At 33.0% G+C, this 27902-nt stretch overlaps 1 protein-coding gene across 1 annotated transcript; it reads left to right on the forward strand.

Moving 5' to 3' along the window:
* The first annotated feature begins 233 nt into the window (after positions 1–233).
* Positions 234–27646, forward strand: LOC126891686 (uncharacterized). The gene is made up of 2 exons (XM_050660934.1): positions 234–621; positions 26125–27646. The coding sequence occupies exons 1-2, from the start codon at positions 352–354 to the stop codon at positions 27298–27300; spliced, it is 1446 nt and encodes a 481-aa protein (XP_050516891.1). The 5' UTR covers positions 234–351; the 3' UTR covers positions 27301–27646.
* The last annotated feature ends 256 nt before the right edge of the window (positions 27647–27902 follow it).

Here is a 27902-nt window from a genome sequence, read left to right on the forward strand (position 1 = left end):
AGAAGACAAATTTTACAACACGTTACCAATTTACATAAAACAATAATTATTTTTTAGAAGCTCTATAATAGACAGTATTTTTTTGCATAAGTTGTTTTAATTCAAAGAACACGCCATGAAATTACTAAGCATTTTACAATAATCCATCGAATGTGAGTCGATCTTTTGCCCTCCAGTGTAGTTGTAATCTAATCTCTACTTATCTCATATTTTACGAGTAGGTAGACAAATATTTTATTTCATTTCAAAGTTTTTCAATTACGTGTTTTTTCTGATTTACTAAAAGCAATAACAGTTTTTCATAAGTACCTAAATATTTTCTTATTATGTATATTATTAGACGATATTAAAATGGCATTTATACTTCCAGATAATATACTAGACACTTTACTCTGCAGTTTTTGCCATAAGTATTTATCTGTGAAACCCGTAAAGATTTATCCAAACAGGCTTATACAATGTGGAAGATGTGTTGAAAATAAGGAACATTCAATCTATAAATTAAAAGGGGTAGAATCACTATTTGGAAGAATTGCTCAAAAAATTTTATTTAAATGTGTCAACAGGTTTGATGGTTGTCGAGAATTGTTAACATATTCCCAAGTGCGAGATCATGAACAGGTAAGATTTATATAAACAAGAGGAAATATTTTGTTTTTCTTAGCGGACGGACTTATACCAAATAAAATATTAGGTATAAGTCCGTCCGCTATAACTTTTCCCATGCGCTACGATTCATTTTCAATCAAATTTAGTCAAAACAGAAAGTGAAACATACGCCGATATGTGTAGTATATAGTATACAGTATACAAAATGTATATACACATCGACGTTCGTTTCAATTTATGTTTTGATTTAATTTGATTGAAAATGAATCGTACCGCATGGGAAAAGTTATAGCGGACGGACTATGTATAAATAAAACATTAGGATATAAAATTTTAATTCGATAAGGACTGTTCATATTTAAATTTTATATACAGTGAGGACGTTTGAGTTTGCATAAATTCATTATCTAAGATTTTTTGGCATACACATAATACTAGTGACGTCATCCATCTGGGCGTGATAACGTAATCCATGATTTTTTTAAATGAGACTTGGGGTTGTGTGGTAGCTCATTTGACAGGTAATTCAATTCTCTATTCAGCAATATAAACAATACCATAATTATTTATACAAGGTGGTCAAAAAAATAATTTTTGAATTATATATTAATTCACACAAAAAGAAGAATGTATGTAATTTATTTAATTCAAAATACATTTTACTGTTGTCCGAAAACAGGAAAAAATGTTTATTTAATAAATAAACATTACTTTTCGCTTAAATTTAATATTCAATCTGCTAAGAGACAGGTGGGTGACAGCTTTAATATTTAATTTAAGCGAAAAACAATATTTATTTATCAAATAAACATTTTTTCCTGTTTTCGGACAACAGTAAAATGTATTTTAAATTAAATAAATTACATACATTCTTCTTTTTGTGTGAATTAATATAATTCAAAAATTATTTTTTTGACCACCCTGTATAAATAAATATGGTATTGTTTATATTGCTGAATAGAGAATTGAATTACCTTTCAAATGAGCTATCACACAACCACTACTCTCATTAAAAAAACCATCGATTACCCAGATGGATGACGTAACTAGTATTAATATATGCCAAAAAGTCCTAATTTAAAAATACAAATCGACCTGTCTGAGGATTTCTCTTAAAATTTGCCAGTTCTCGAGATAATGAATTTATGCAAACTTAACCGTCATCATTGTATATGTTACCGGTAAAGTTAGATAAACGGGTAATTCTCTAGGACTCTAGGATTACCCGGGTAAAGAACGAAGTACCCGCGAGGTGTCGGTAATGTCCGATAGTAACTCCGAAATATAATTTAAATGCTTAATTGGGTATACTAGTAATGATAAGGCCGTAATTGTTTGAAAGATATCGTAATTTAAGAAAAAAACGCATTTTACAAAAGTAACGAAAATAAAACTATAAATAAATAGAAATAAATAAATAGAAATAGAAATAGAAATTATAATCTATTTGTTAAAACAAGACAAGATGCTGTGGCATTTGGAGTTATAAACATTTTTGCAGCTTTACATCTTCGTTAATTTTACCAAAACCCTGGTACTTCGTACTTTACCCTGGTCATCCTAGGATTACCCTTTACCTAATTTTACCCGTAAGATATACATCTTTAAATCTCTTAAAATAAATGTTAGTTTAAATAACCAGCTAGAAAGAGAACCATTGATGGTTTTTTAACCGATTTGTTTTCTTTTATAACATTTTGTGGAGTAGCATATTTATTCAATATTTTTCGTTATGACTCTGTGGCATATTTTCGCGTTTACAATAATTTGCAGATGATGTTGTATTTTTCACCTCTTATACCTACTTCCCTAGACATTTGTAGGCGTCAACTCGAATTTACATTAGCTTGTACCCTCCGATCAAAAATTGTGTAATATATCTTGGCACGTATTTAGTTCGTAAACTGTTATGGAAGGACCGAATTAATTTTATTATACAAAACAATCAGAAAACTCCATGAGAACAATTTGTAGAAACAGTTGGGGAGCTGACTCAATATTACATTGCAATTCTATCGCTCAATGATTCGACCAACCTTCGACTATAGTTGTCAGTTATATGGGGCTGTTTCAACAGGATATCTTAATAAAATTGAAACCCAAAGGAATAATTGTGTTTAAGGCTGTGTCTTGGTTACTAAAAATCTACTGGTATTACTATTATTGAAACTGAAGCTAAGAAACCATCACTTACACCACGCAATCAGTTTTTTACGGATAAGTTTGTAGCTAAAGCTATCTCAAAAATTTCAGTTAATTACTTAACAAATATTCGTAGTTTGAATATATTAAATTTAAGTCACAAATATTGGTGTAATAAAAAAATCCCATACAATATTCCCATACATTTTTGATGTAAAACGTGAATTTTTGGGAAAACATTATTTTTTCAAAAATTGTTTACACAAATTAGACAGAGTTTATTAATTAATAAATGTCTAGACAAATTGCATATTTGTAATGTACACAAAAATTATATAAAAATTAAAAAACGAAAGATCAAAATCCATTGACTACAATGCCAGCTTTTCGAATATGTAAAATGATTTTTTTTACGAACAATATTTTTAAAGTTATTCAAAATGTTTATAAACTACAAAATTTCAAAAATGTGGCATTAGGATTTTTTCGCCTATATTAAATAATCATTATCACTTTTTTACTTTCATTTAGCATACGCAGCATTAACCTATCTTCATTATTTTCTGTCTTATGTTATTGCAAAATAAAGGTCTATGAGATAAACAAATAGAATAACTTTTAAGCTAATTAATGGATCAATCTCAAATTTTGAGTGTACGTTAAGTACCCCAATACCCAACTGTGGGTGAAACACTTAAGTTCTTAGTAAGTTTTAGTAAAAGTTATTAACAAATAAAGATTTTCGCTTTTTTTGCAGTTTGTGCAGTTTTTTCTAAGAAATTACATTTTGTAATTTTATGTCTATTGTAAGTATGTTTTATGTAACTATTTAGCTTTTGAATGGGCTGCAAAAAATCAAATAAATCTCGTTTTTTGCACTAAATTGTTAATAACTGAAAAACGGACGCGAACTCTAGGTAGGAAACAGTTAGGTTTTCTTCCTATTAGGTCTACAATAACTAAAAAAGTAGTCAGCTACCTGGATATTTGAGTGTCCCGAACATGGTCTGTTTGTAGCTTATTTCCCTGGTATATTGAAGTGTGGACACTGGACAGTACAGACAAATTATTAAAATCATGTATGAAAAGTTAATGGATCTAAAGAAATTGCCCTTTACCTGTCAATTAAAATACAATTTTTCTTCCAAAAATAAGCAGACGTTCAAATGTCTAAATATGTCTATAACGTCATGTAAATTTAGACTATAAGCGGGCTTAGGTAATAAAATTATCTAAGAATATATACCCTGTAGATTATAAGTAGGCTTAGGTAATTAATTCATGAACTGTAAATATGTCCTACAAAACACAAATAGTCTGACTAATTCGCTGAATCTGACTAATTCGCTAATATTGTTCGAATGTAATTTGTTCGAAGAAATTTATTCGACGGAAATTTGTTTGAATGTTATTTGTTCGAAAAGAAATTTGTTAGAATATAAATTTGTTCGAACAAATTTAATTCGAATAAAATTCCGGATACCGTTTTTAAGGGTTGAAAAGTTTGGGCGCACTTGAACTGCAGAAATTTTAATAGCTATAATTAAAGTGGGTACTCGAATTGCAAAAATATATATTTTCAAAATTATTATTATTTACATATGTTATTACATCCTGTTATTACATATATTAAAATATACAATCGTACTTACAACGAAATATTATGGGCAACTCCACGTAAATAGGTTATAGTGTCAACTCTTATATCAAAACCATTTACTACATTTAACAGACGTGCTGCACTGTCTTTATATTTCTTCTTTTGTTGATGTATGCCGTGACCAGCAACTATTTGTTCGATTCGCACATTATTTATAGCTTGTTCCCTTTTTATTGCTTAGATCAATTTCCAAATTGTTGGATGTTCAGCTCCTACTTGCCCCTGAAATCCACGGTGCCATCCCTCTATGGAATTATTGGTCTTTGGAAGACCATCTAACACAGAATCGTAGCAGTTCCACATAGAAATGGGGAAACGTGGTTGGCGACGCCGATTTCTGCGATCTGGACGACCTATCCAAGTATCCTCGAAGTAGTCTACCACTTGCTGAGCTTCTTCGGGAAATTCTTCATTATCGATCAATGCTTCGAAAGAATTTATAACTTCTCTTGAAGGAACAAATGCCAAAGCCGACAGCATCCTAATTTTTAGAGCAAAGTCTATATTATTATCGTATGTCCGTTTTAATCCCTCTTCTTGAATTCGTCGATATATGCATTGACAAAAGTGGAAAAAACAACCACGTAACCTGGTTTGTGGAAACTCTGCTCCAATAGCTTTTATCATGGCAGGTTCGAAGTCAATCATAAAAGAAGTTGGATTCACTCGAGGTTCTAGCCGCTTAACTACATTTAAAATTTCACGATACACAGCTTCAGTTTTATTCGGCAACAGTGCATATACCAATGGAATTGCTACGCATTCATTTATTCCATGAATTGTATACAATTGCTCAAATAATAATGGTACCGTTTTGAACGTGCCATCAGCGTACCAATGCTCGCAATTTACTAGGAGTTGTAAATTTCGTCGTGTTGTAAACAATAAAATTCTCAAGTCAATCATACCACTATCAAATAAGAGGAAGTCTTCTCCATTGTCGGTTTTTCGGTACTCATCCGGAAATTGTATTTCGGCGCGTGTCTTTGGAAGCGTTGGTTCGCTATTCTTCTTTAATCTAACGTTTCGAATAGTCCTTTTCATGCTTTCTATTGAAGGTAGCTGGGAGCTTGCTGCAAAATGTAGTTGACAAGACGAATTTGAAATAATGTAGTGAGGTGTGTCTCGAGTTCTAACTGCAGCTTCCTTCATATTACTGTATGCCTCTTTCGCAGTAATCACGGCAGCTTCACCAGCATGATTATGTTCACCAGTTTCTTTCACTTCTTCTGGTCGTCTTTGAATTGCTCGACCTTTACAAGAGAACTTCTTAAAATTTGCACACTTCCAGTAAACTTTGGTATCACAACTTTTGTCCTGTACGTATAAATATCCGTGAAAACTAAGCATATCTTTGCCTTTCGAACTTTTAAAAAATTTCGCAACCATTTTAAATCACAAATGTCATTAATCTTAAATGTCATTAATAAAATAAAATTCATACCTGTCTAATTGCAATAGGGATATTGATATTAGAGATTACCTAAGTCATTAAGTATTAATCACGTAGACCATTCCCTAGATACGAATTCCTCGAATAATTTATTTTCGAACCAATTTCCTTTCGAACTACTTTCTTTCGAACAACTTTCTGTTCGAACAATATATATTCGAATAAATTTCCGTCGAATAAATTTCTTTAAACAAATTTCATTCGAACAAAATTCCGGATCTGTAATTCGCTAACCCAAATCCATTATGTAAAACAAAAAAAAACATTATTAAACAACTGATAATATTGAGTACATAATTGATAAAATTAGACCAGATAATTTAGGAAAAAATAAATCGATTTTTAAATACAGCACCTAGAGACTTGCAATGTTTTGCAATGTGTTCAGGATGACGTCAGGAAAAAAGTCTTCAATAGAAAAATTAGTGGAAATTCATAATTGTATTTTAAAACGCATAACATTCAAAAGTGAATAAACATTATCAACAATATGAAGGGTGCAGGAAAAAAAGGGGGGATGTCAGACATTTTCATTTTTGAAGTTATACTTCTTTAGGCGCGATTGAGATTGAGGGTGAATTTATATTGATCTGCGCGCATGCGCACACCGACAGTTTGGTATTAGTCTTTATACGGGCTCTGATTGGGTGTTGAAATGATCTGTCAATAATTGTTCAATATGGAGGTTATCGGTAAACAAAAATGTTGTATAATATATTAGTTTTTATTGTTGTGAGGACAGAAATAAAATGAAATTTATAATTATAGTGATTTTTTAAATAGTTTTGAAAAGCCACAGGTACGTAATTCTAAATGTTTCAGTTGTATTCCAATAAAAAATTATCTTCATACCTATTTGGAAAATGTAAAAAAAATAATGTACTTACTTAGTACTTGCTATGCTATACCCCTAGTAGGCAATGCTTTAATTTACATAATCTGATTACGAACAAACTTTCTACAAATTGGACCGCGTTATGTAATAGCGGATTAAGCGCCAAAATGTAGTTTTGAGATAAATCGGTTTAAAGATTTTAAATTTGTTTTTGGTACTATTTCTAAAATATAGTACTGACATGTTTCATATTTAATATATTAATGCAAATGTAAATAGACTTTTACATGTGTTTAAAATTTTTTAAAAATAATTTATATTTTAAAAGTTATTCGATCAAATGTCGCTTAATTCGTTAATGATTTTTTAAGATATGCATGAGTTAAGATCCGAATACCGGATTAAGAGACATATTTGGCGCTTAATCTGATGTTACTTGACAAAGGATGTCTTTTAATTCGATATCTTAAACGTTAGTAAATATGGTATGTTTTGTAATAAAGAATTAACCGACTATTCGTGGCGCTTGATTCGTTACACTTACAAAGATACGGATTTTTGTTTATGACAATGGATTATGTATCATTATTGGCGTTTAGTTCGATATTACAAATCCTTGCGTAAGATTTTTTTTAATAAAATAAAAAATGTCGCTTAATACAGGCATTTAAAAACAGCTTTTTTTTAATTTTTTTACAAAAAACATATTTTTATACATAGATTCGCACCCTAGCTGCAAGATGGCACTATTATCTCGATTTTGGACTTTTGGCGGTTAATCCGTTATTACATAACGCGGTCCAATTTTCATCTAATGTATCGTTTTCTTACTCTATATATTGTTGTATTTTAATTCGACAAAAATCAAACTAATAAAAATTCATATAAACAAAATGTCAAAAAGTTGTTCAGTTTGTGTATATTCCCACATGACGTATACGCGAAGGTGGTGCAGTTTGAAATCGCTCAACTCTCGTACGGCGGGATACAAGGGAAGTAGGTTCAAGCCCAATGCAAGTTATATCATTTTTTTATTTTTTTTTATAGATTTTATGACTGTAAGTATATTATTATATAATTTTTTTCAGAAAATACGTATTTAATTAAAATTTTTGGCAACAATTATTGTTCGGAAATCATTTGCGGCATTTTTCAATGTGTTTGTGTGTGTTTTATTCTTTTATTTTTTGAATTTTTGGTATTGTTTTAATAAAAATTTTTGGAAAGTAGTAGAGAAACTGTTTAGAAGTATATTGGTTTCGTTGAAATATTCTTACGTGCGTACAAAGTACACACATTCTTTTTTTGTTTTAATAATTCATTAGATAGGTTATATTCTGTACTTTACTATACCTACGTAAATACCACTGGTTAAAAATGGGTTATGTCATGATCATGAGATAACACTAATAATAAAATACCTATACAGGAGAAGAAGGGGGACGTCACGGTGCTACCGGTTAATTAGGGGGAATGTCAGTTGTGAATCACGCAGAAATAAGTGGAAACACATTGTTTTCGTGTGTTCTCACAGAGTAAATTTTCCAAACATATGATTTTGAAAAAAAAAATACCCTCAGAACCTATCAATATAATAGGTCTGGATCCCGCGTATGAGAAAAAGTTGATTAATAACAAGCTGAAAATTTGTTAATAGCTTAAGAGTGTCTAGTGGGACAAACTTTGATATATGGGAACACTGGAACAGGGGAAGTTTTAATTGCGGAACAGGTTAAAAATTTGGAACGTCAGACCACGAAAACGTCACATGTATTTTGTCCGACAGAACTTTTAATTTATTTGTTACCCTTTCATTAAACCCTCATGCAAAAATCTGACTGCCATTTATCACCAAATGGGCATTTTAATGAGTGGAACACGTAGAACATGTCAAATGACAGGAATTATGACAGGTGATAAATAGCAGTCTTATTTTTGCATGAGCGTTTAATGAAAGGGTAACAAATCAATTGGAAGTTCTGTCGGACAAAATGCATGTGACGTTTTCGTGGTCTGACGTTCCAAATTTTTAACCTGTTCCACAAATAAAACTTCCCCTGTTCCAGTGTTTCCATATATCAAAGTTTGTCCGACTAGACACCCTTAAGCTATTAACAAATTTTCAGCTTGCTATTAATCAACTTTTTTTTCATAAGCGGGATCCAGACCTATAATATTATTCTTATAACTTTGAAAATGCCCTGCTGAAAAATTCAACAAAAGTGGCATTCCTCCTTTTTCCCCTGTACTTTTTGAGGTCACTGATTACGAATACAAAATCAGAACCGACCCCCGAAGCACCTGGTACCCAGGGTTACTACTAAGGCACGTCATCTGGAGTTTTGACCTAAGAGAAAATTATAGAAGAAAAGTAATAATGGGCGGAGTGTTCATTACCAGGTGTACTGCCATCACAGAGATCACACATCACGTGTACATTTTTTACAGTTTTCATATTTTTTTTATTTTTAGGGTAAAATTGCGATTTTGACAATGTTTCTCCACTTAAAATTCAAAATAAACCTCATTTTAGTTTTCAGCACCATCAAAAACATAAAGTATGACCAAAATTAGCCATTCACCACACCGTGGTCAGTATCTCGAGAAATAAGCGTTTTTATATAAATAAAGCGAGAATTAAGTCACATAACTTTTTTCCTATTGCATATTTTGACTTGAAATTCTCCAAAAACCTTCATGACTTATGTTTTAATGTTGTGTTGGTTAAAATTATAAATTAAAAAGGTTGTCACTCAACTTTTTTATGTAAACATGAAACTAATAGTCGGAGAGATAGAAGCGGATTTTGTGCGTGATAAGTAATATGGAAAAACTATACGGGGATATGTTGAATTAGTTGTGTACATAACTTTCACCAACGGCCGGAAACCAGAGTTGGGGCCGAGGGTAGTTATAAGGGGTCAAAGTCGCGGATTTTATTATTTTTTTTATGATGCTCATAATAGATAGTGCACCAAAATTTGGGAATAAGTAGGTCATGACGTAACTAAGTAAAATCTCTAGGGGCGAAACGCTGCGTGGCCGACAAAGGGGTGGGGGTAGGGGTGAATATCAAAAATATAAAGGGTTTTTTGCGACGTTCGTGATTGAGATAGTGGACCAAAATTTGGGAATAAGTAGATCATGACATTACTAAGTAAAATCCCCAGAGCCGGAAACCTGAGTTGGGGATGAGGGTAGTTATAATGGGTCAAAGTCGCCGTTTTTATTTTTTTTTGTGACGCTTATGATCGAGAGAGTGCACCAAAATTTGGGAATAAGTAGGTCATGACGTAGCTAAGTAAAATATCTAGGGGTGGCACTCTGCGTGGCCGACAAAGAGGTGGGGCAGGGGTGAATACAAAAAATATTAGGGGTTTTTTGCGACTTTCGTGATTGACAGAGTGCACCAAAAATTTGGGAATAAGTAGACCATGACATAACTAAGTAAAATCCTCAGAGCCGGAAACCAGAGTTGGGCATGAGGGTAGTTATAAGGGGTCAAAATCGCCGTTTTATTATTTCTTTTGTGACGGTCATGATTGAGATAGTGCACCAAAATTTGGGAATAGGTTGGTTATGAGGTAACTAAGTACAATCTCCAGGGGTGGAACGCTGCGTGGCCGATAAAGGGGTGGGGGTAGGTGTAAATATAAAAAATATAAGGGGTTTTTTGCGAGGTGCTAGATTGAGATAGTGCACCAAAATTTGGGAATAAGTAGACCATGACTTAGCTAAGTAAAATCCCCAGAGCCGGAAATGTGTATTATTTTTTTTGTGACTCGGTACAACATTTGTCCTCCACGCAGCGTCCGTCCCTGGAGATTTTACTTAGTAATGGCATGGTCTACTTATTTAAAAATTTTGGTGCACTATCTCGATCACGAACGGCAAAAAATCCCCCATATATTTTTATACTCACCCCTGCCTACCACCCCTTTGTACCCCAAGCAGCGTTCCGCCCCTGAAGATTTTACTTACTTACGTCATAACCTACTTACTCCCAAATTTTGGTGCACTATCTCCATCATGAGCGCCACAAAAAAAATAAAAACCGCCAATTTTACCCCTTATAACTACCCTCGTCGGCCACTCTGGTTATCGCCTCTGGGGATATTACTTAGTTATGTCATGGTCTACTTATTTCCAAATTTTGGTGCACTATCTCAATTACGAACGTCGCAAAAAACCCCTTACATTTTTTTATATTCACCCCTGCCCCACCCCTTTGTCGACCACGCAGCGTTCCACTCCTAGAGATTTTACTTAGTTACGTCATGACCTACTTATTCCCAAATTTTGGCGCGCTATCTCGTTCATGAGCGTCACAAAAAAAATAATAAAAAACGGAACTTTGACCCCTTCCTTCCCCACTCTGGTTTCCGGCTCTGGGGATTTTAATTATTTATGTCATGGTCTACTTATACCCAAATTTTGGTGCACTATCTCAATCAAGAACGTCGCAAAAAACGCCTTATATTTTTTATATTCACCCCTACCCCCACCCCTTTGTCGGCCACGCAGCGTTGAGCCCCTAGAGATTTAACTTAGTTACGTCATGACGTACTTATTCCCAAATTTTGGTGCACTATCTCGATCATGAGCGTCGTAAAAAAAAATAATAAAATCCGCGACTTTGACCCCTTATAACTACCCTCGGCCCCAACTCTGGTTTCCGGCCGTTGGTGAAAGTCATGTACACAACTAATTCAACATATCCCCGTATAGTTTTTCCATATTACTTATCACGCACAAAATCCGCTCCCAGCTCTTAGACTATAACAATATCTGACTACAAAATGTTCAAAAATTAACAACTCCGCTTTTACTTTTTTTAAACATTTCGGACAAATTACATTGTTATCTTAATACTTTAAAGATGATACAGTAAAATTTTCAAAAGGAAATATTTACAGCGACCGAAGATACTGCGAGTTGAAGTTGAAAAATCATCAAAATTGATTTTTCGCATTATTGCTTAAAATTTTATTTTTGAACATGTTACACCAATTCTAGATAAAAATAAACTTCATATTCGGATTCAGCGACATAGAAAACATAAAGAATAACAAAAGCTGTGATTCTGGATGGTCTGTATTAGTTTTTTGTTGGTTTTACACGTGTGCCCCATGCAGCTGAGACATAATGTAAGTAGTGGAAAAAATATACAATTTGTTTTGCTAATCTGTGTCTTCAATATCAGTTTACCCTTCTGACCTATTAGCGATGAGAGTTGACTCCTAAGTGCTTTAGTTGAAACTTTCGTTGATCTAATTATCGATTCTGACACTGGATTAGAATTACAGGATAAATTGGAATCACAGATAAAGAATAGAGAAGAACAGCAAGGATTCAGAAAAGGCAGGTCGACAACTGACGCAATATTTGTTATGAAACAAGTGAAAGAGAAGTCGATAGAATATAACAACCCCGCACACATTTGCTTTGTAGACCTAACAAAAGCATTTGGCAGACTTAGCGATATATTACAGAAAATGAAGTAAAGGAGGCTACCGGAAAACATTGTGGAAGTCATAAAACAGATGAACAATATCAACACGACAAAAATTAAACCAAACGACACTACTACGGCCAACATACCAACACCAGATGGAATCAGGCAGGGAGGCAGCCTCAGCCCACTTCTATTAAATATGCTCATGGATGAAATAATATAAGATGGAATGTTGTTCTGAAGCTATTTTCTTGTGGCATTTTTATAATAAATTACTTTTAATGGGAAATAGGCCACAATTTTACCAAAAAAATAATTTTATTAACGTTTCGAAGTCCAAATCGGGTTTCGTTGTCAAAATACAAAATACTACTAAAATAAACAAAAATGGTGTTGCTAAGTAAAAAAAAATTCTTCTAACAATTTATTTAATCTGACTCATTTATATTGGCAATTCAGATGTATATTATACATTTTAAAGTAGAAGACTTTAAAATGATATCGCCAATATTTATGAGTTGCGTTCCTGTGACGACTTTACTAAAAGATAGTTCATTCGATTACATGAAATCAATCCCACTCAAGAATATCCGTCACAAAAAAATCACAGCATGTGATCTGTCTTTAAAAAGAAAACCAAATGCAACGATGACAGTAAAATTCTCGCGTTAGAGATTCCATAGTAAATCACGAGGGAAAACCAGGAAAAAAACCTCATGATACTATCCCGACATCGTAAGTATTTGGTCTTACATTTAATTTACTTTCAAAAAACTAATATCAAATTCTGACTTTAATATGTTTAAATTATAAATAATATTAATAATACATAGATATATAATAAGTAATACTAAAATATAAAATTTGTACTAACTCGATATGTTATTGACTTACTAATCGTGGTATTTTCTTTCTATTGACTTCCTCTTTCAATATGGGTAACCATATTGAAACCAATTGTGTCGCAAATTCCTCGGTAGAATGCAGTAAGATGTGGTTACCCATATTGAAAGAGGAAGCCAATAGAAAGAAAATACCACGATTAGTAAGTCAATAACATATCGAGTTAGTACAAATTTTATATTTTAGTATTACTTATTATATATCTATGTATTATTAATATTATTTATAATTTAAACATATTAAAGTCAGAATTTGATATTAGTTTTTTGAAAGTAAATTAAATGTAAAACCAAATACTTACGATGTCGGGATAGTATCATGAGGTTTTTTCCTGGTTTTCCCTCGTGATTTACTATGGAATCTCTAACGCGAGAATTTTACTGTCATCGTTGCATTTGGTTGTCTTTTTAAAGACAGATCACATGCTATGATTTTTTGTGACGGATATTCTTAAGTGGGATTGAATTCATGTAATCGAATGAACTATCTTTTAGTAAAGTCGTCCCAGGAACGCAACTCATAAATATTGGCAATATCATTTTAAAGTCTTCTACTTTCAAATGTATAATGTACGTCTGAATTGCCAATATAAATGAGTCAGATTAAATAAATTGTTAGAAGAAATTTTTTTACTTAGCAACAAAATTTTTGTTTATTTTAGTAGTATTTTGTAATTTGACAACGAAACCCGATTTGGGCTTCGAAACGTTAATAAAATCATTTTTTTGGTAAAATTGTGGCTTATTTCCCATTAAAAGTAATTTATTAGAAGATTGAATCGCTACAACTAGGATACAGACTCAGCCACAGTAGAATTAGTATAGTGTGTTATGCGGATGATCCAGCACTGATTGCAGAGGATGACGGTTATCTACAAAGACAACTTTATCGATTCTACGAAGCATGTCTACGACTGAACATGAACATATTCACGCAGAAAACAAAATGCATTACCATTGCGAAAGATCCAGTTAGATACAAGCTCGTGGTAGAGGCGAAACCCATGAAACAGCTAAATTAGTTCAAATATCTAGGTGTAGATTTATCAAGTTCTCATGACCCAGCCAGAGACCTAAAAGGACGAATTAAAAATGCTGCAGTCATGTCCGGATGTTTGAGAGATGTGGTATGGAGTAACCTACATATGATAATGGACATCAAAGTTAGAATTTATAAAACTTGCATTAGACCTGTTATGACCTATGGTATTGAATCAAGAGAAGATACCAATAAAACCAAAGCATGTTACGAACATCCGAAATGAAGATACTAAGAGCAATTGCGGGGAAGACAAGAAGGGACAGAATACAAAACAACATCATTAGGGAACAATGTGGCGTGCAACATGTAGTAAGATAGGGTAGGCAAAGACGAAGAGAATGGTTCAGTCCTGTTAAAAGAATGGAGGAGCACAGAATACCAAGAATTCCGCGAGGAGGAAAACTAGCTGGCAAGTGTCCACCTGGGAGACCACCAAAAAGATGGAGAGATAGCTGGCAGTCTACCTCTCAAGAAATACTTCAACGTCGGCGTCGGAATTAACAGATCGACAGATCTACAACAAGTAAATAAAGAGGAAGAAAATTTATACTTTTTCATTATCCTCCATAAACTTTTTCGTACCATGCTGTAGTAGGCTTGTTGAAAATCTATGAAGAAGTTAAGGACATCGGACATCTAGATTATATTCCCATGGCTTCTTTAAGTTTTGCCGGATGCTAAAAATTTTATCTGTGATTCCTCTAGTTTTGCTGAAACCAAATTGATACCAACAATATTTCCTGCGGTATATTTATAATGTTAATGCTTTATGCAAGATACATGAAATTATGAAATAATCTTGTAGCACGTGCACATAGGAGATATGCCGCGATAATTGCAGCAGATTTTTCTCGAATAGTCGATATATTTTAGCCAGATTAAGGGAACCGGATATCTTGAAGGCCATTAAACTTTATCTTGCTTTTCTACACGACCAAACTGCATCAGTATTTTATGATGGGCATACCAACACAAGTGTTAAACTGTTTCTGGCTTCCGAAGGACTTCCGACTAAGAGTGAAGATCTAAGAAAAATTCTTCTAGAATTCAACGATGCTTATGGAATTGGTGCAGATGAGGTAGACGCTGATCTTGCTGCTTTTAGGTCTTTTCTCACTTCGGAAAGAATTATTCACCTGCAAAAATCAAGGGAATGTCACTGAAATTATTATTCCACTAGCTCTCCAAGACGAAATTTTTAAATAATACGACGTGTTCGGAGGAACTAGAAACCTCGAATAGTTTTAGTGATGACAACTTTAGTATGGCTCTGATTAATATTCGTTCTATAATAAATAAAACTGACGGATTATTTTTGTTTCTAGAGGAATTAGTATTTCCCCAGATAGTTGCTGTTACAGAACACTGGCTTGAAGTCAACGAGCCTTTTTTTGTAGAGAAATATACCACAATTTCTAGGTATGATCGTCCAAACTCAGCTCATGGAGGCACCCTAATTCTTTCTGCAAACAATGATTTTTCTCTGATAACAAAATATGACTTTCTGTTGAATGAAGCTTTCTTTGAGTTTTCCTTAGTTTTTAATAAAAATCTTAATAGTCTAAGTTTTCAGTCTAATGGCATATCGTCGCACTAGAACAATACTCGGATATCTTCAAATATGTGACTTTTGAGATATCTGCTCTATCTGATGTAAAATTTCATAAGCTATCTGGAGAGATACTAAGATTTGTTCAATCGGCTGGTTTTTGGTGTTTTTGAGCAATATCCTAATATTGCACTACTTGATTTGTTGGCAATACCTGGGTTAAAAGGAAGATATTTTAAAATACCTTTTTATTATCCGATTAATATTTGCCTTTTCTAACCATAGTTGTGGTGAAATACCCGGACATTCCCACATGTCTTAGTCTAGCCCCACAACTGCATTATGATTTTTTTAACATATCTGTGTTTTTAAGTTGTCTTAGTATTTTACTAGCAAACTTGTCCGACTATTTCACCGAGTGTGGCAAAGAAATTTTTAAATTAACCTGTTTTTTTAAGTTGTCTCTGTATTTCCCTAACTAAGCTTCAAAAATACGGATTATTTTAGTAAATGTCCGAGTATATCCCCACGCTCACCTACGAATTCGTGGATGAGTCGGTCAGTTACAGTAAGGCTGTTCACTTTCACTAGTTGTTCTCCGACTGCAATAGAGTGCGGATGCTAAAAGTCGTTTTTTAAATTCGTTCGGAAAACAAGTGTATTCTGTTTATTAAAATGTATTCGGTGTCTGAGCGGACAAGAAAAATACTCAGAAATTTTGAAAACATTGATGCATCATTAGCAAGGAAGAATGCTGAAAATAGTGTAAGTAGTAATTTCGTTACCTTTTTAAATAATTCTGTAAGTAGTATATCAATATTGTCTCATCGTTTATGTGATGCTAGGCTAATGAGAAAGATAATAATACTCAGTGATTAGCATACGTGCGTTTCACCAGCCAAGGAGATGATCAGTTTAATAATGTTATTACTTATTAAATTCTATTAACATATTTATTGTGAGAAATTGCATTGCATTAGGACAAAAAATAAAATTTTAACAAAAGCACTTTTTTTCTAAAAAAAATTCTATTTTTTTAATAAAGCCTCCTACTTGTGCAAAATATTTTTGATAAAAATAAAATTTTAATAAAATTTTTCAACTTGCAGGGAAGCACGAGATTATCAGAATGCAGCTATACCCGTAAAAGTACTGACTATGCTAACATTGGATTGGTAAGAAATTTTGAATTTTAATAATATGTTTCATTTATTTTAACTGACGTGAAACACTTTATTTATTTAATGTGAAAATCATTTGATTGTGACGTGAAATCTATTTTATATTCTTGTTCCAGACTGCAGAAATTTTCCAGCCTCGAAAATATGAAACAGCTACCTTTTTTGATGACGCGGGAACAACATTACAAAACAATTTTCTACGGGACAGCCAAATATTTGTTTCAAATAGACCAAATATTCAGAAATACTCCATAGAAGTCACTTCTCTCGATGAAAATGATTCTCCGTTTGATGATAGCGATGCCGATAAAAATTATTTTCCATCAGAGAGCAGTGAAAGCAGCAGTGAAAAGAAAGAAAATACTCCCAAGAAAAGAAAGGTTTTCAAGAAAAGAAATAAAAACCTTCTAGAGTCGACCAGTACTAAGGATAACAAAAAAAATTCCGATTCTAAGCGGGACCTATCAGAAGATGAGGTCCCTACTGAAATTGAAACCAATAAAGAATTAAGCGATAAGAAAAAGCCAAAGAAAAGATTACGTGATCCGACAAAATGGAAAAGAAATACAAAGAAAATCAAAGTCAATACAGGGCAGCCATATCTATCAGCAGGTGGTTTACAAAAAAGAGAAAAGAAAGTACAACCAGGCTGTGAAGAAAAGTGCTTGCTAAAATGTTCTCAAAACATTAATAGTGATGCAAGGGAAAGTATTTTTTGTAGTTTTTATAAAATGGGAAATAAGAACAGTCAGCGGTTTTTCATAAACTCTTGCATAAGCCCAACAAAGCCTAGAAAATATAGAAATCCGAAACCTGGAAGTAAGCGTTGTTTAAATTTTTCCTACCATTTTAATATAGATGGTAAAAAAATTAAAGTTTGCAAACAGTTTTTCAAGAGAACTTTAGATGTAAGCAACACTGCAATTACTACTGCAATTTCAAAAAGGAATGACGTTGGAATAGTTTTACAAGATTCTAGGGGCTCACACAACAATCACAAGAAACTTGATGAAAGCTTGAGGCAAGGAGTTATTGATCACATTAACACATTCGCTAGAATTGAATCACATTATTGCCGAACAAACAACCAAAAAGAATTTATTGATGGTGGTCTTACTCTAGCGGAAATGTATCGCTTATACATAGCAGAATGCCAGCGACTTAACAAGACATCCGTAAAAAGTTCCATGTATGCACATATTTTTAATACATGCTTTAATATTAGCTTTTTCCGGCCAAAAAAAGACTTGTGCACCCTTTGTGATGAATATCACCATGCAAACGATAAGTCAGTTTTGCTAGAAAAATATAACGAACATCAACTCGAGAAAGAGCTCTCCCGCCAGGAAAAAAAGAAAGACATTGAATATGCAAGTGAACATAATGAATTAAACTGACTTTTCTGTTTTGATTTGCAAGCAGTAATTCCACTGCCTTCTGGAACTGTATCAAGTTTTTATTACAAAAGTAAACTTAACTGCTTTAACTTTACTGTTTTTGATCTAGTAAAAAAAGATGGCACATGTTACTTATGGCACGAAGGCGAAGCTCGTAGAGGCTGTAATGAAATAGCTACGTGCGTTTTCAACTTACTTGTAAATAATTGTATTGGACAGAATGTAACATTTTACTCAGACAATTGCGGAGGGCAAAACAAGAACAGATTTATGGCCTTAATGTTTTTGTATGTTATTAGGAATTATAACATTGAGTCAATTAGCCATAAATTCCTTATCGTGGGGCATACCCAAAATGAGGGTGACTCTATGCATTCCTGTATAGAGTCTGCCAAAAAAAGAGCTTTACTGAGTGGACCTATTTCAACTCCACAAGAAATGGCAATGATAATAAAATTAGCCAAAAAGACAGGAAAGCCTTACATGGTTAATAATCTTCAATTTTCTGATATTTTAGATTGGAAAAAGTTTAGCATGAATTTTGCAAGTTTTTCTAAAAATTCAATTGGAGAGAAAATACTCTGGAGCAATATTAAGGTACTGCGAGTGACCAAAGAAAGCCCAAATATTATTTTCTACAAGGAAACCTTTGGTACCGATTCATTTAAACAAATTAACGTTCGAATGAATGAAGTTGGCAATATTGCTCCAGCTTATATGGAACGCCCTAAAATTCCCTTTAAGAAAAAAGAAGATCTTTTAAGTTTAATCCGACATATCCCTGCTGAACATCACGATTTTTTTAAAAATCTAAAATCGTACAAGAAAGGTCAACAACAAGATCAAGAAGTTAGCGATTAAAAAATGTTCGCGGAAGTTTTTTTTTCAATTTATTATTGTTTAATGAGTGGAATTTTAGTATAAAGATTTAACCAGTTGGTAATGTTTGATTTCATTTTATAAATTTATGTAATAATATTATGTTTGCTATTTCTTGAAGTTTCAGTAAAAAATAAAAAGTTACAATACCTACTGCATTTTTTTGCGAATAATTGTGTAAAGATAACTTGAAAAATCAATGAAACAAGACAAAGTGGTCATGTGTGTCAAAAAATAGTGTAACAGTGGGATATTTTTAAATGCTAATAATAGTACCAAAATTAATTGTTGAAAAATAGAATTGGTGAAATACTAGGATAAGCTGAAGAAAAATAAAGATATTTTTAAAGAATATTACAAAAAATAAATACAATACTAGGACAACTTCAGCACTTAGCAAAGATAAATTGTAATATAAAAATTTTTTAAAGTGTAAGAGGAGGACATGTTACAAAATCTCAGTTTATTCTCATTATTTGTTATTTCAAATTTTCAGTTGAACTCTAAACACACTCAAGAACAAATAGGGCACCATAACATTTAAGAAACAATGCAATAAACTGATATAAAATATTTTTATTTCATATTTTCTATGGGGGAAATTTAAAACTCAATTTACTCGAAACTATATTTTTTAAGTTGTCTTAGTATTGTTCTAGTACGACGATATAAAGCAACATAATGCTGCTCTATATCCCACCAGAATGAAAACAATGGGAACCTTCTCTGGTTACACCTCCGAGGCTTCTACAATTTGCAAGCCATACGGATGCCGAGACTAAGGAAGATGAGGGAATTTGACAATATATAATTCACGTCCCATCTGCTCAGCGGGGTAAATTTCCAACGAGAATAGTTCCCTTTGTACTCCAAACAGAGTAAAGTAAATCAAAAATGAATAACCATTTTCAATGTCGTTGCAACACGAAACTACAGCCGCGCGATATTCTAGTCCAATCAGAGAATGCCGCAAGCGCCTCTACCGGTTTCGAAACTTATTAGTCTCTCATCAGGAGGCACATATGCTGCTCTCCCTGATCCAACCAAAACAAACCCCGGCGTGCAGACACGGATCGCAACGAACGAAATGGCATAGATGCCCTAGCGGCAACTGCTATCAAAAGTCTTAGTTTTCAGTCTAATGACATATAAAGCAACATAATGCTACTCTACATCCCACCAGAATGAAAACAATGGGAACCTTCTCTGGTTACACCTCCGAGGCTTCTACAATTTGCAAGCCATACGGATGCCGAGACTAAGGAAGATGAGGGAATTTGACAATATATAATTCACGTCCCATCTGCTCAGCGGGGTAAATTTCCAACGAGAATAGTTCGCTTTGTACTCCAAACAGAGTAAAGTAAATAAAAAATGAATAACCATTTTCAATGTTGTTGTAACACGAAACTACAGCCGCGCGATATTCTAGTCCAATCAGAGAATGCCGCAAGCGCATCTACCGGTTTCGAAACTTATTAGTCTCTCATCAGGAGGCACATATGCTGCTTTCCCTGATCCAACCAAAGCAAACCCAGGCGTGCAGTCACGGATCGCAACGAACGAAATGGCATAGATACCCTAGCGGCAACTGCTATCAAAAGTCTAAGTTTTCAGTCTAATGGCATATAAAGCAACATAATGCTAATGTTTGGAGTACAAAGAGAACTATTCTCGTTGGAACTTTACCACGCTGAGCAGATGGGACGTGAATTATATATTGTAAAATTCCTCATCTTCCTTAGTCTCGGCATCCGTATGGCTTGTAAGTTGTAGAAGCCTCGGAGGTGTAACCAGAGAAGGTTCCCATTGTTTTCATTCTGGTGGGATGTAGAGTAGCATTATGTTGCTTTATATGCCATTAGACTGAAAACTTAGACTTTTGATAGCAGTTGCCGCTAGGGCATCTATGCCATTTCGTTCGTTGCGATCCGTGACTGCACGCCGGGGTTTGTTTTGGTTGAATCAGGGAGAGCAGTATATGTGCCTCCTGATTGGAGACTAATAAGTTCCGAAACCGGTAGAGGTGCTTGCGGCACTCTCTGATTGGACTAGAATATCGCGCAGCTGTAGTTTCGTGTTGCAACAACATTGAAAATGGTTATTCATTTTTAAAAATCTTAATCTTTACATTATTTGCATCTACAGATCACCTGACTCTTCCGTGGAACTATTTTTTCAGAACCTGCTAAATTTGTTAGATGCCTTGCCTCACAAAAGGAGAAAAATTATATGCGGATACTTTAACATAAATTATGCTGCTGCTTGTGCTACCCAAATGTTCTTGGTCTACATATTTGAATTATATGGTCTCTCAATGCACGTTATTCTCCGACAAGGATTACAAAAATTACATCTACCATAATCGATTTTATTGTTTCCGATTTCTCACCTCTTGATGTCTGCTCTACAATTATTAATGCGGAACTATCGGATCATGAAGCAGTATATACGAAATTTAACATCTTCAACAAACCCTCCTCGAAAACCTGACGTTTAGGTAGGATTTTTTGAGCTCGGAATTTTCATAAATTCCAAAATCTATGTTTAACTTCTGACTGGCATTTTCCTTCTACGGACGTGGACTATAAGTTCAGTGATTTTTTAGAGAAGCTTGTCTGTATCTTTAATAAGGCATTTCCTTTAATTACGATTAAGCCAAAATATCGCAAACCCTGGACTACCAAAGGTATCCGCATATCAGCAAAAAATATGCGTTCACTACTTTATATCAAGAAATTTACTACCAACGTCTCTGTCACTCAATATATCACCAATTACAGAGTCACATACCTAAAACTCATCAAATCAGCTAAAAAAGCCTATTATCAAAATCGTCTGGGAAGCTCCAAAAGTGTTGCAAAAGAAACTTGGTCCATAATAAACGATCTTCGAAATAAAACCCACGCAGCTCAAACATTTGCCCTTCCAAACCCTGAAAATCTAAACGAATACTTCATTAACGTGAGTAAAAATATAACATCAACTATTCAGTCTCAACAAGATCCCATTTCCTATCTCCCTAATTCAGAAATTGTCTCGAATTCATTCTTTATAAGACCAATCTATAAATCTGAATTGATCCAAACGATCAATAGTATCAAAAGCAAATCATCTTCTAGTACTAATGGACTATCCATAAAAATCTTCTCAAATCTCACAGATAATGTGTTAGAACTCCTCGTGTCACTACTTAATGATTCCTTTGAAAATGGTAAATTTCCAGAGTGCCTAAAGACAGCCATTATTATTCCCTTTGAAAATGGTAAATTTCCAGAGTGCCTAAAGACAGCCATTATTATTTCTCTTCATAAAGGTGGCGAAAAATCTAATGCCTGCCACTATAGGCCTATTGCCCTACTACCGGTACTCTCCAAAATTATTGAGAGGCTCATAAAAACCCGACTTATGTCCTTTCTCTTTGATAACAATATTTTATCACAAAATCAGTTCGGCTTCTTAACTAATAAATGTACAATTGATGCCATGTTTTCTGTACTTCACGAGGTTTACCAAGCACTAAACAATAATCTCTATACTGCCACTGTTTTCTGTGACTATGCATTTTTGCTTTTGATTGTGTAAATCACGATATGTATTTTGATTAAAAAACTAAATTTCTATGGAATTCGAGGTATTTTTTTGAATTGGTTCAAATCTTACTTAGATAATAGGAAATAACTGGTTAGAGCAAATGATACTGACTCTAGTCTCAAAAACATTGTATGTGGAGTACCACAAGTTTCAGTACTGGGTCCTCTACTTTTCCTTATCTTTATAAATGACATCACTAACTTAAAAATCGATGGAAAATTTTTTCTTTTTGCTGATGATACCAGTATCACTTGGAGCAACTCAACTATTGCAACTATTACTTCTGATCTTCTTACGATAAAAACCTGGTCTGACTCTAACTTACTCTCCTTTAACGTGGATAAAACGGTAGCATTATCATATAAAGGTGCTCTTCAACCCCTGCTTGTGAATAGCAGCCAGATCTCTACCGTTGATTCTGTAAAATTTATTGGTATTCTTTTAGACAGCAACCTCAAATGGTCCCTTCATATCGATTTGTTAAGTAAGAAACTTGATGATGCAGGCACACGATACAGCGTAGACAGGCTCGAGAGGAGAAGCCTAAAATGGTTCGGTCACTTACTTAGAATGGACGACCAACGATGGCCAAAGAAACTCCTGAAATGGAAACCCCCAGGTAGGAAGAAAAGGGGAAGACCAAGACTATCCTGGAATGACACGATAAGGAAGGCCATGGAACACCGAGATTTGGAAGAGGAAGACGCCCAGGATAGAAATAGATGGCGGTTAGGTGTGGGGATGCGGCGTCAGCCGATATGATACCCCGTATATATATATATATATATATATATATAAGTAAGAAACTTGCCTCAGCCTGCTATGCCATAAGATCTGTTTCGAAGGAACTCAATTTAGCATCTTCTCAAATAACATTTTTTTTTTGTTCGAGTCTCATCTTCGATATGGTCTTCCTTTTTGGGGGTCTAGTACAGCTGCCAAATTTGATGTTATTTTCAAATTACAAAAAAGAGCAATAAGATATCTGTTTGGCCTCAGAAGAACAACTCATTGCAGAAGTTACTTTAAATATCACGAAATTTTAACCCTTCCATCGTTGTATATTTTAGAAACTGTTTGCTTAATTCGTAAACACATGCATGTCTTTCCAGCTAGGCCTCATGCCTCATCATGACTACTCCAACAGAAATTCAACTTTTGATGTCTATTTACCGATCCCGTCTTCTGAGTTAGTAAAGAAATCTATACAATATTCCGCAAAAAAACTATACAACCATCTCCATTTACAACTTAAATCTGCAATATCCTTTCTCAAGTTCCGTAAAATGACAAAAGCTCATTTATCTAAAAGACCATATTATTCAGTAGAAGAGTTTCTTAATGACTAACTAAGAAATCACAGTAATGTACAAGTAACTAAAATGTATTTATCTACATACAACAGCTTAAACTTATTAGTTCCTTTGTTTGTGTTTTATTATATGTTGTATGTTCAATTTTGCAATTTATAGTAATTTTGCAATATATTGGTTTTGTTTTTTACTTCACTTTTTTAACTTGTTTATATTTTTTTTATTGACGGTTTATCTAATTTCATAAAATTGAATTCTTTATTGTTATGTATACCTTTTTTTGTGACTCTATGTGCTTTGTCCATAAAATTGTATAATTTTCAGTGACAATAAAGCATAAATATTTCTATTCTATTCTATTCAATTTCTTTTTTTTTTTGAATAATAGTAATTTTGGACCACTGTTCAGGAATTTCTTCCATTTGCCATATTGTTACAATAAGAGAGTGTATTTCTTTTGCGAGCTTCTCTTCTTCCCCCCTTTATTATTTCAGCTGATATTTAATCACAGCCAGGAGCTTTATGGATTTTCAGAACTCTTATTCCCTCATAATATCGTTCGTCAGGTGTTGATTGTGGTTTATATAGAGCCCCCATTTTTTATTGCGGATTCCATTCCTTTCGTAAAAATAACTAACTTTTATTCGAGACATTTTTTCGAATTATGGATAGGTGGCGCAATAATTGAAAAAAAAACAATTGTTGGAAATGTAAAATTATATTAAACAAGCTGAAAATGCGAGCATCATCATTACGAAAACTTTGTGTTTATTTACGTATTTAAATTCATAAGATGGAAAATTGCTATTACGAAAAGTTGTTTAGAATTAAAAATTATGTTTTAATGTGCAATTATATCATTCTAATTTAAATGTTGTGAACTATAAAGATACTTTACTCGAAATTCAAATTTTTTATATATAGTATTTTTACTACAAAAACGTTATTACGTAGGTCAAAATTTTTGACGTAAGAGAACTGTCAAAACATTAGAATGTGACTTTTCATTATTGTTATGTTTATTATAAACACGGCAATAATGAAAAGTCACATTCTAATGTTTTGACAGTTGTCTTACGTCAAAAATTTTCACCTACGTAATAACGTTTTTGTAGTAAAAATACTATACCTCGTATAAAATTAATAAAATTTGATATATGAGGGTTGCATCATAAATCTTAGACTATGAAGAGCTTTTTATGAAGAGCAACTTTTCTTCGTCAAATTAAAAATACAAGAGTTAAAAATGAAAATGATATTGGTATTCGTAATTTGAGAAATATCTTTAACTATTTTTTTCCATTAGAAGGATGTAATTGCATATATTAGAACATAATTTTTTATTCCAAATAACATTTCACATAACAATTTTCAAATATTGTGAAATACATAAAGATACTTTTTATTGATGAAGTGTAGTACTTAAAGTGTTTTGAATTGTCAACATAGATGGAACTGGGACAGTGTATTCACCATTAAAGGGGAGGCCGTATCCTCGTACAAACCCTTTTAAAGTTGTTAATATATCATTGCTTTCAAAATATACTCAAATTGCATTTTTAAACATCTTATTTATTTTATATAACATAAATTCACTATAAAATGTCTTTTATATTTTATTAATAGCTAATTTAAAATTTAGTTTGACATTCACGAAGTGTCAAACTTGCTTAACAAATTATTTAAACTAGCCTTCTTCCTAATCAACCATTTCAGATGACGTTTAGTGTGTCGGCAGAAAATAAAAGGATTGTGACGTCACATTTTTTACTTTGAGGTCGGTTATCTCGAAGATGGTTAGAGATATCGAAATGCCGTTTTCAGATTTGGATTCAGAAGACAAAACTACATAAGAGCCCATTGGTAAATCAGCTCTAGGTATTGCAGGAGCGGCAACGCACGAACAGACTTTACGAATTTATAAACGAGAAGTTTTCGTTGAAAATGGAAAGTTCCCACTTAAATGGAAAATTTTACTAAACTTTTTTTTGGTTTTAAGACCTACTCTTCACAACCGAATAGGTCCCCATAGCGCTCGAGTAACTGCAAATTTAGCATACTTTCCTCCCCTACTATTCTTGATTTTAAAATTATAATTATTTAATGTTTTTAGGCATGCTTGGAAAAAAATCATAGGTGTCCAATTTGTTATGAAGAAATGGCGAGTTTTCTGATGCTGCGACACTTTTATTCCAACCATAAATATGCTGTATTGGATTGCCCTGCATTTGTTTTCAATTTGAAGGATCATTTAGAAATGCCTAGTGTTTATTTATATCAAGAGGAAGATAATTTGTTTTTTCTGTATATTAGTTATAGAAAGTCGGAAAATGCAATCAAATTAGATTTAGTTTATATGGGGTGCTCTAAACTCGCTACAAATATATACCATCAATTTACTGTACGTAGTGAAAAGAAAGAATTTGATATTGTATTGGATCCAAAACCATGCACTAATGATTTTTTTGTTGTGGATGTATTACATATGTCAAATTTGATACAGATTAAATTTAAAATAATTGATCACAATTTAATGGTTTTGACGGCACCAGGAGTTAGTAATGCTGTGGGGAAACATATACTTCAAAACCCAGAGTCAATAAGTAAAAATGCTCCACACGAGAAACAAATTGGAAAATATCTATCAAAATTTAATCAAAAATGTATTAAATGCCAAGCGTTTTGCATTTTTTCATTGACTAGATGTCCAATTCTGACTTACTACACGAACATTTACGAATACAATAACTATATGTGTTACTATTGTTACAACTACTTCAAATCTGATGAGTGGCTGATCTGTAAAGTTTATTTTAAAATACTAATTCCCATTAATATATTTGAGACAATGGAGTTTTTCAAATGGTATTGTCGTAATTGCTGTAGCGAGATTAAAATTTCAGATATACAAGCACATGAAATAAACTGTAAACGAGGTAGACAATTTACTTGCCCTAGAAGAAATTGTTGTGAAAAAGGAACTGCTAACCACATCAGCAAACATTTGAAAGATCGCCATTATTGTATGGCATTTGGGTCTCAATTTAAATTACCTATAAATTTTTTCAGATGTTATGTATTTGTAAGGGAGTATATTGTATTTTTACATGTAACTCCTACATCAGATTTTGCCAGTCTTGAACTTTACGATATTCACGTGGAACTAGTAACAAAAAATGATGAAAAAATACCATATGCTTTGTTTTTTAATAATAACAATGAACTTTTAACGGGTGGTTTGAAGTTAGCATCTTGCAGTGAAGTATTTGTAAAAGTTATTATATATTAAGTAGTTAAACTAAATACTAATAGTAAAACTAATAATAAAGGAGGTACCTCAATTATGCAGCAAGTGTCACTGTTTTCTCCCTTAAGGGCACCCGAAGTCCCATTTAACGACAATGTTAACATAATGTCAACTATCTCTGTAACCAAAGCACTTAGAGACCTATTTTTTTATTTATTTTGAAACTACATGTATTGTTTGGTTCCGCTTAGATTTTTGTAAAGTTAGAGTGAAAAAACATTTATTTTAAAAATGTTTAAAATACTTTTACAAAAAAACCCAAAAAAGTTTAAATTTTATTGTTTATTTTACTTGTTTTTGTACATTTTTTAATAAAACTTTTCTCGATTATTAGTTTTTATTGTACAGTATAAAAATTATTGTAATCACTGAATATATAGGGTGGGGCAGATAAAGGGCCTATTAGAAATATCTCGAGAAGTAAAGACAACTGAATTATGAAAATTGGAATAAGGGGGTTTTGAAGACTGATCTATTTAATGAAAATATTTTCATCTATTTGGTACTTCCGGTTATACCGGAAGTTGCTTATAACTTCGTTTTTTTTAAATGGGACACCCTGTATATTTTTACGTCTTTGGATT

This window comes from Diabrotica virgifera, chromosome 9 (assembly GCF_917563875.1).
Source record: "Diabrotica virgifera virgifera chromosome 9, PGI_DIABVI_V3a".
Taxonomy (NCBI): domain Eukaryota; kingdom Metazoa; phylum Arthropoda; class Insecta; order Coleoptera; family Chrysomelidae; genus Diabrotica; species Diabrotica virgifera.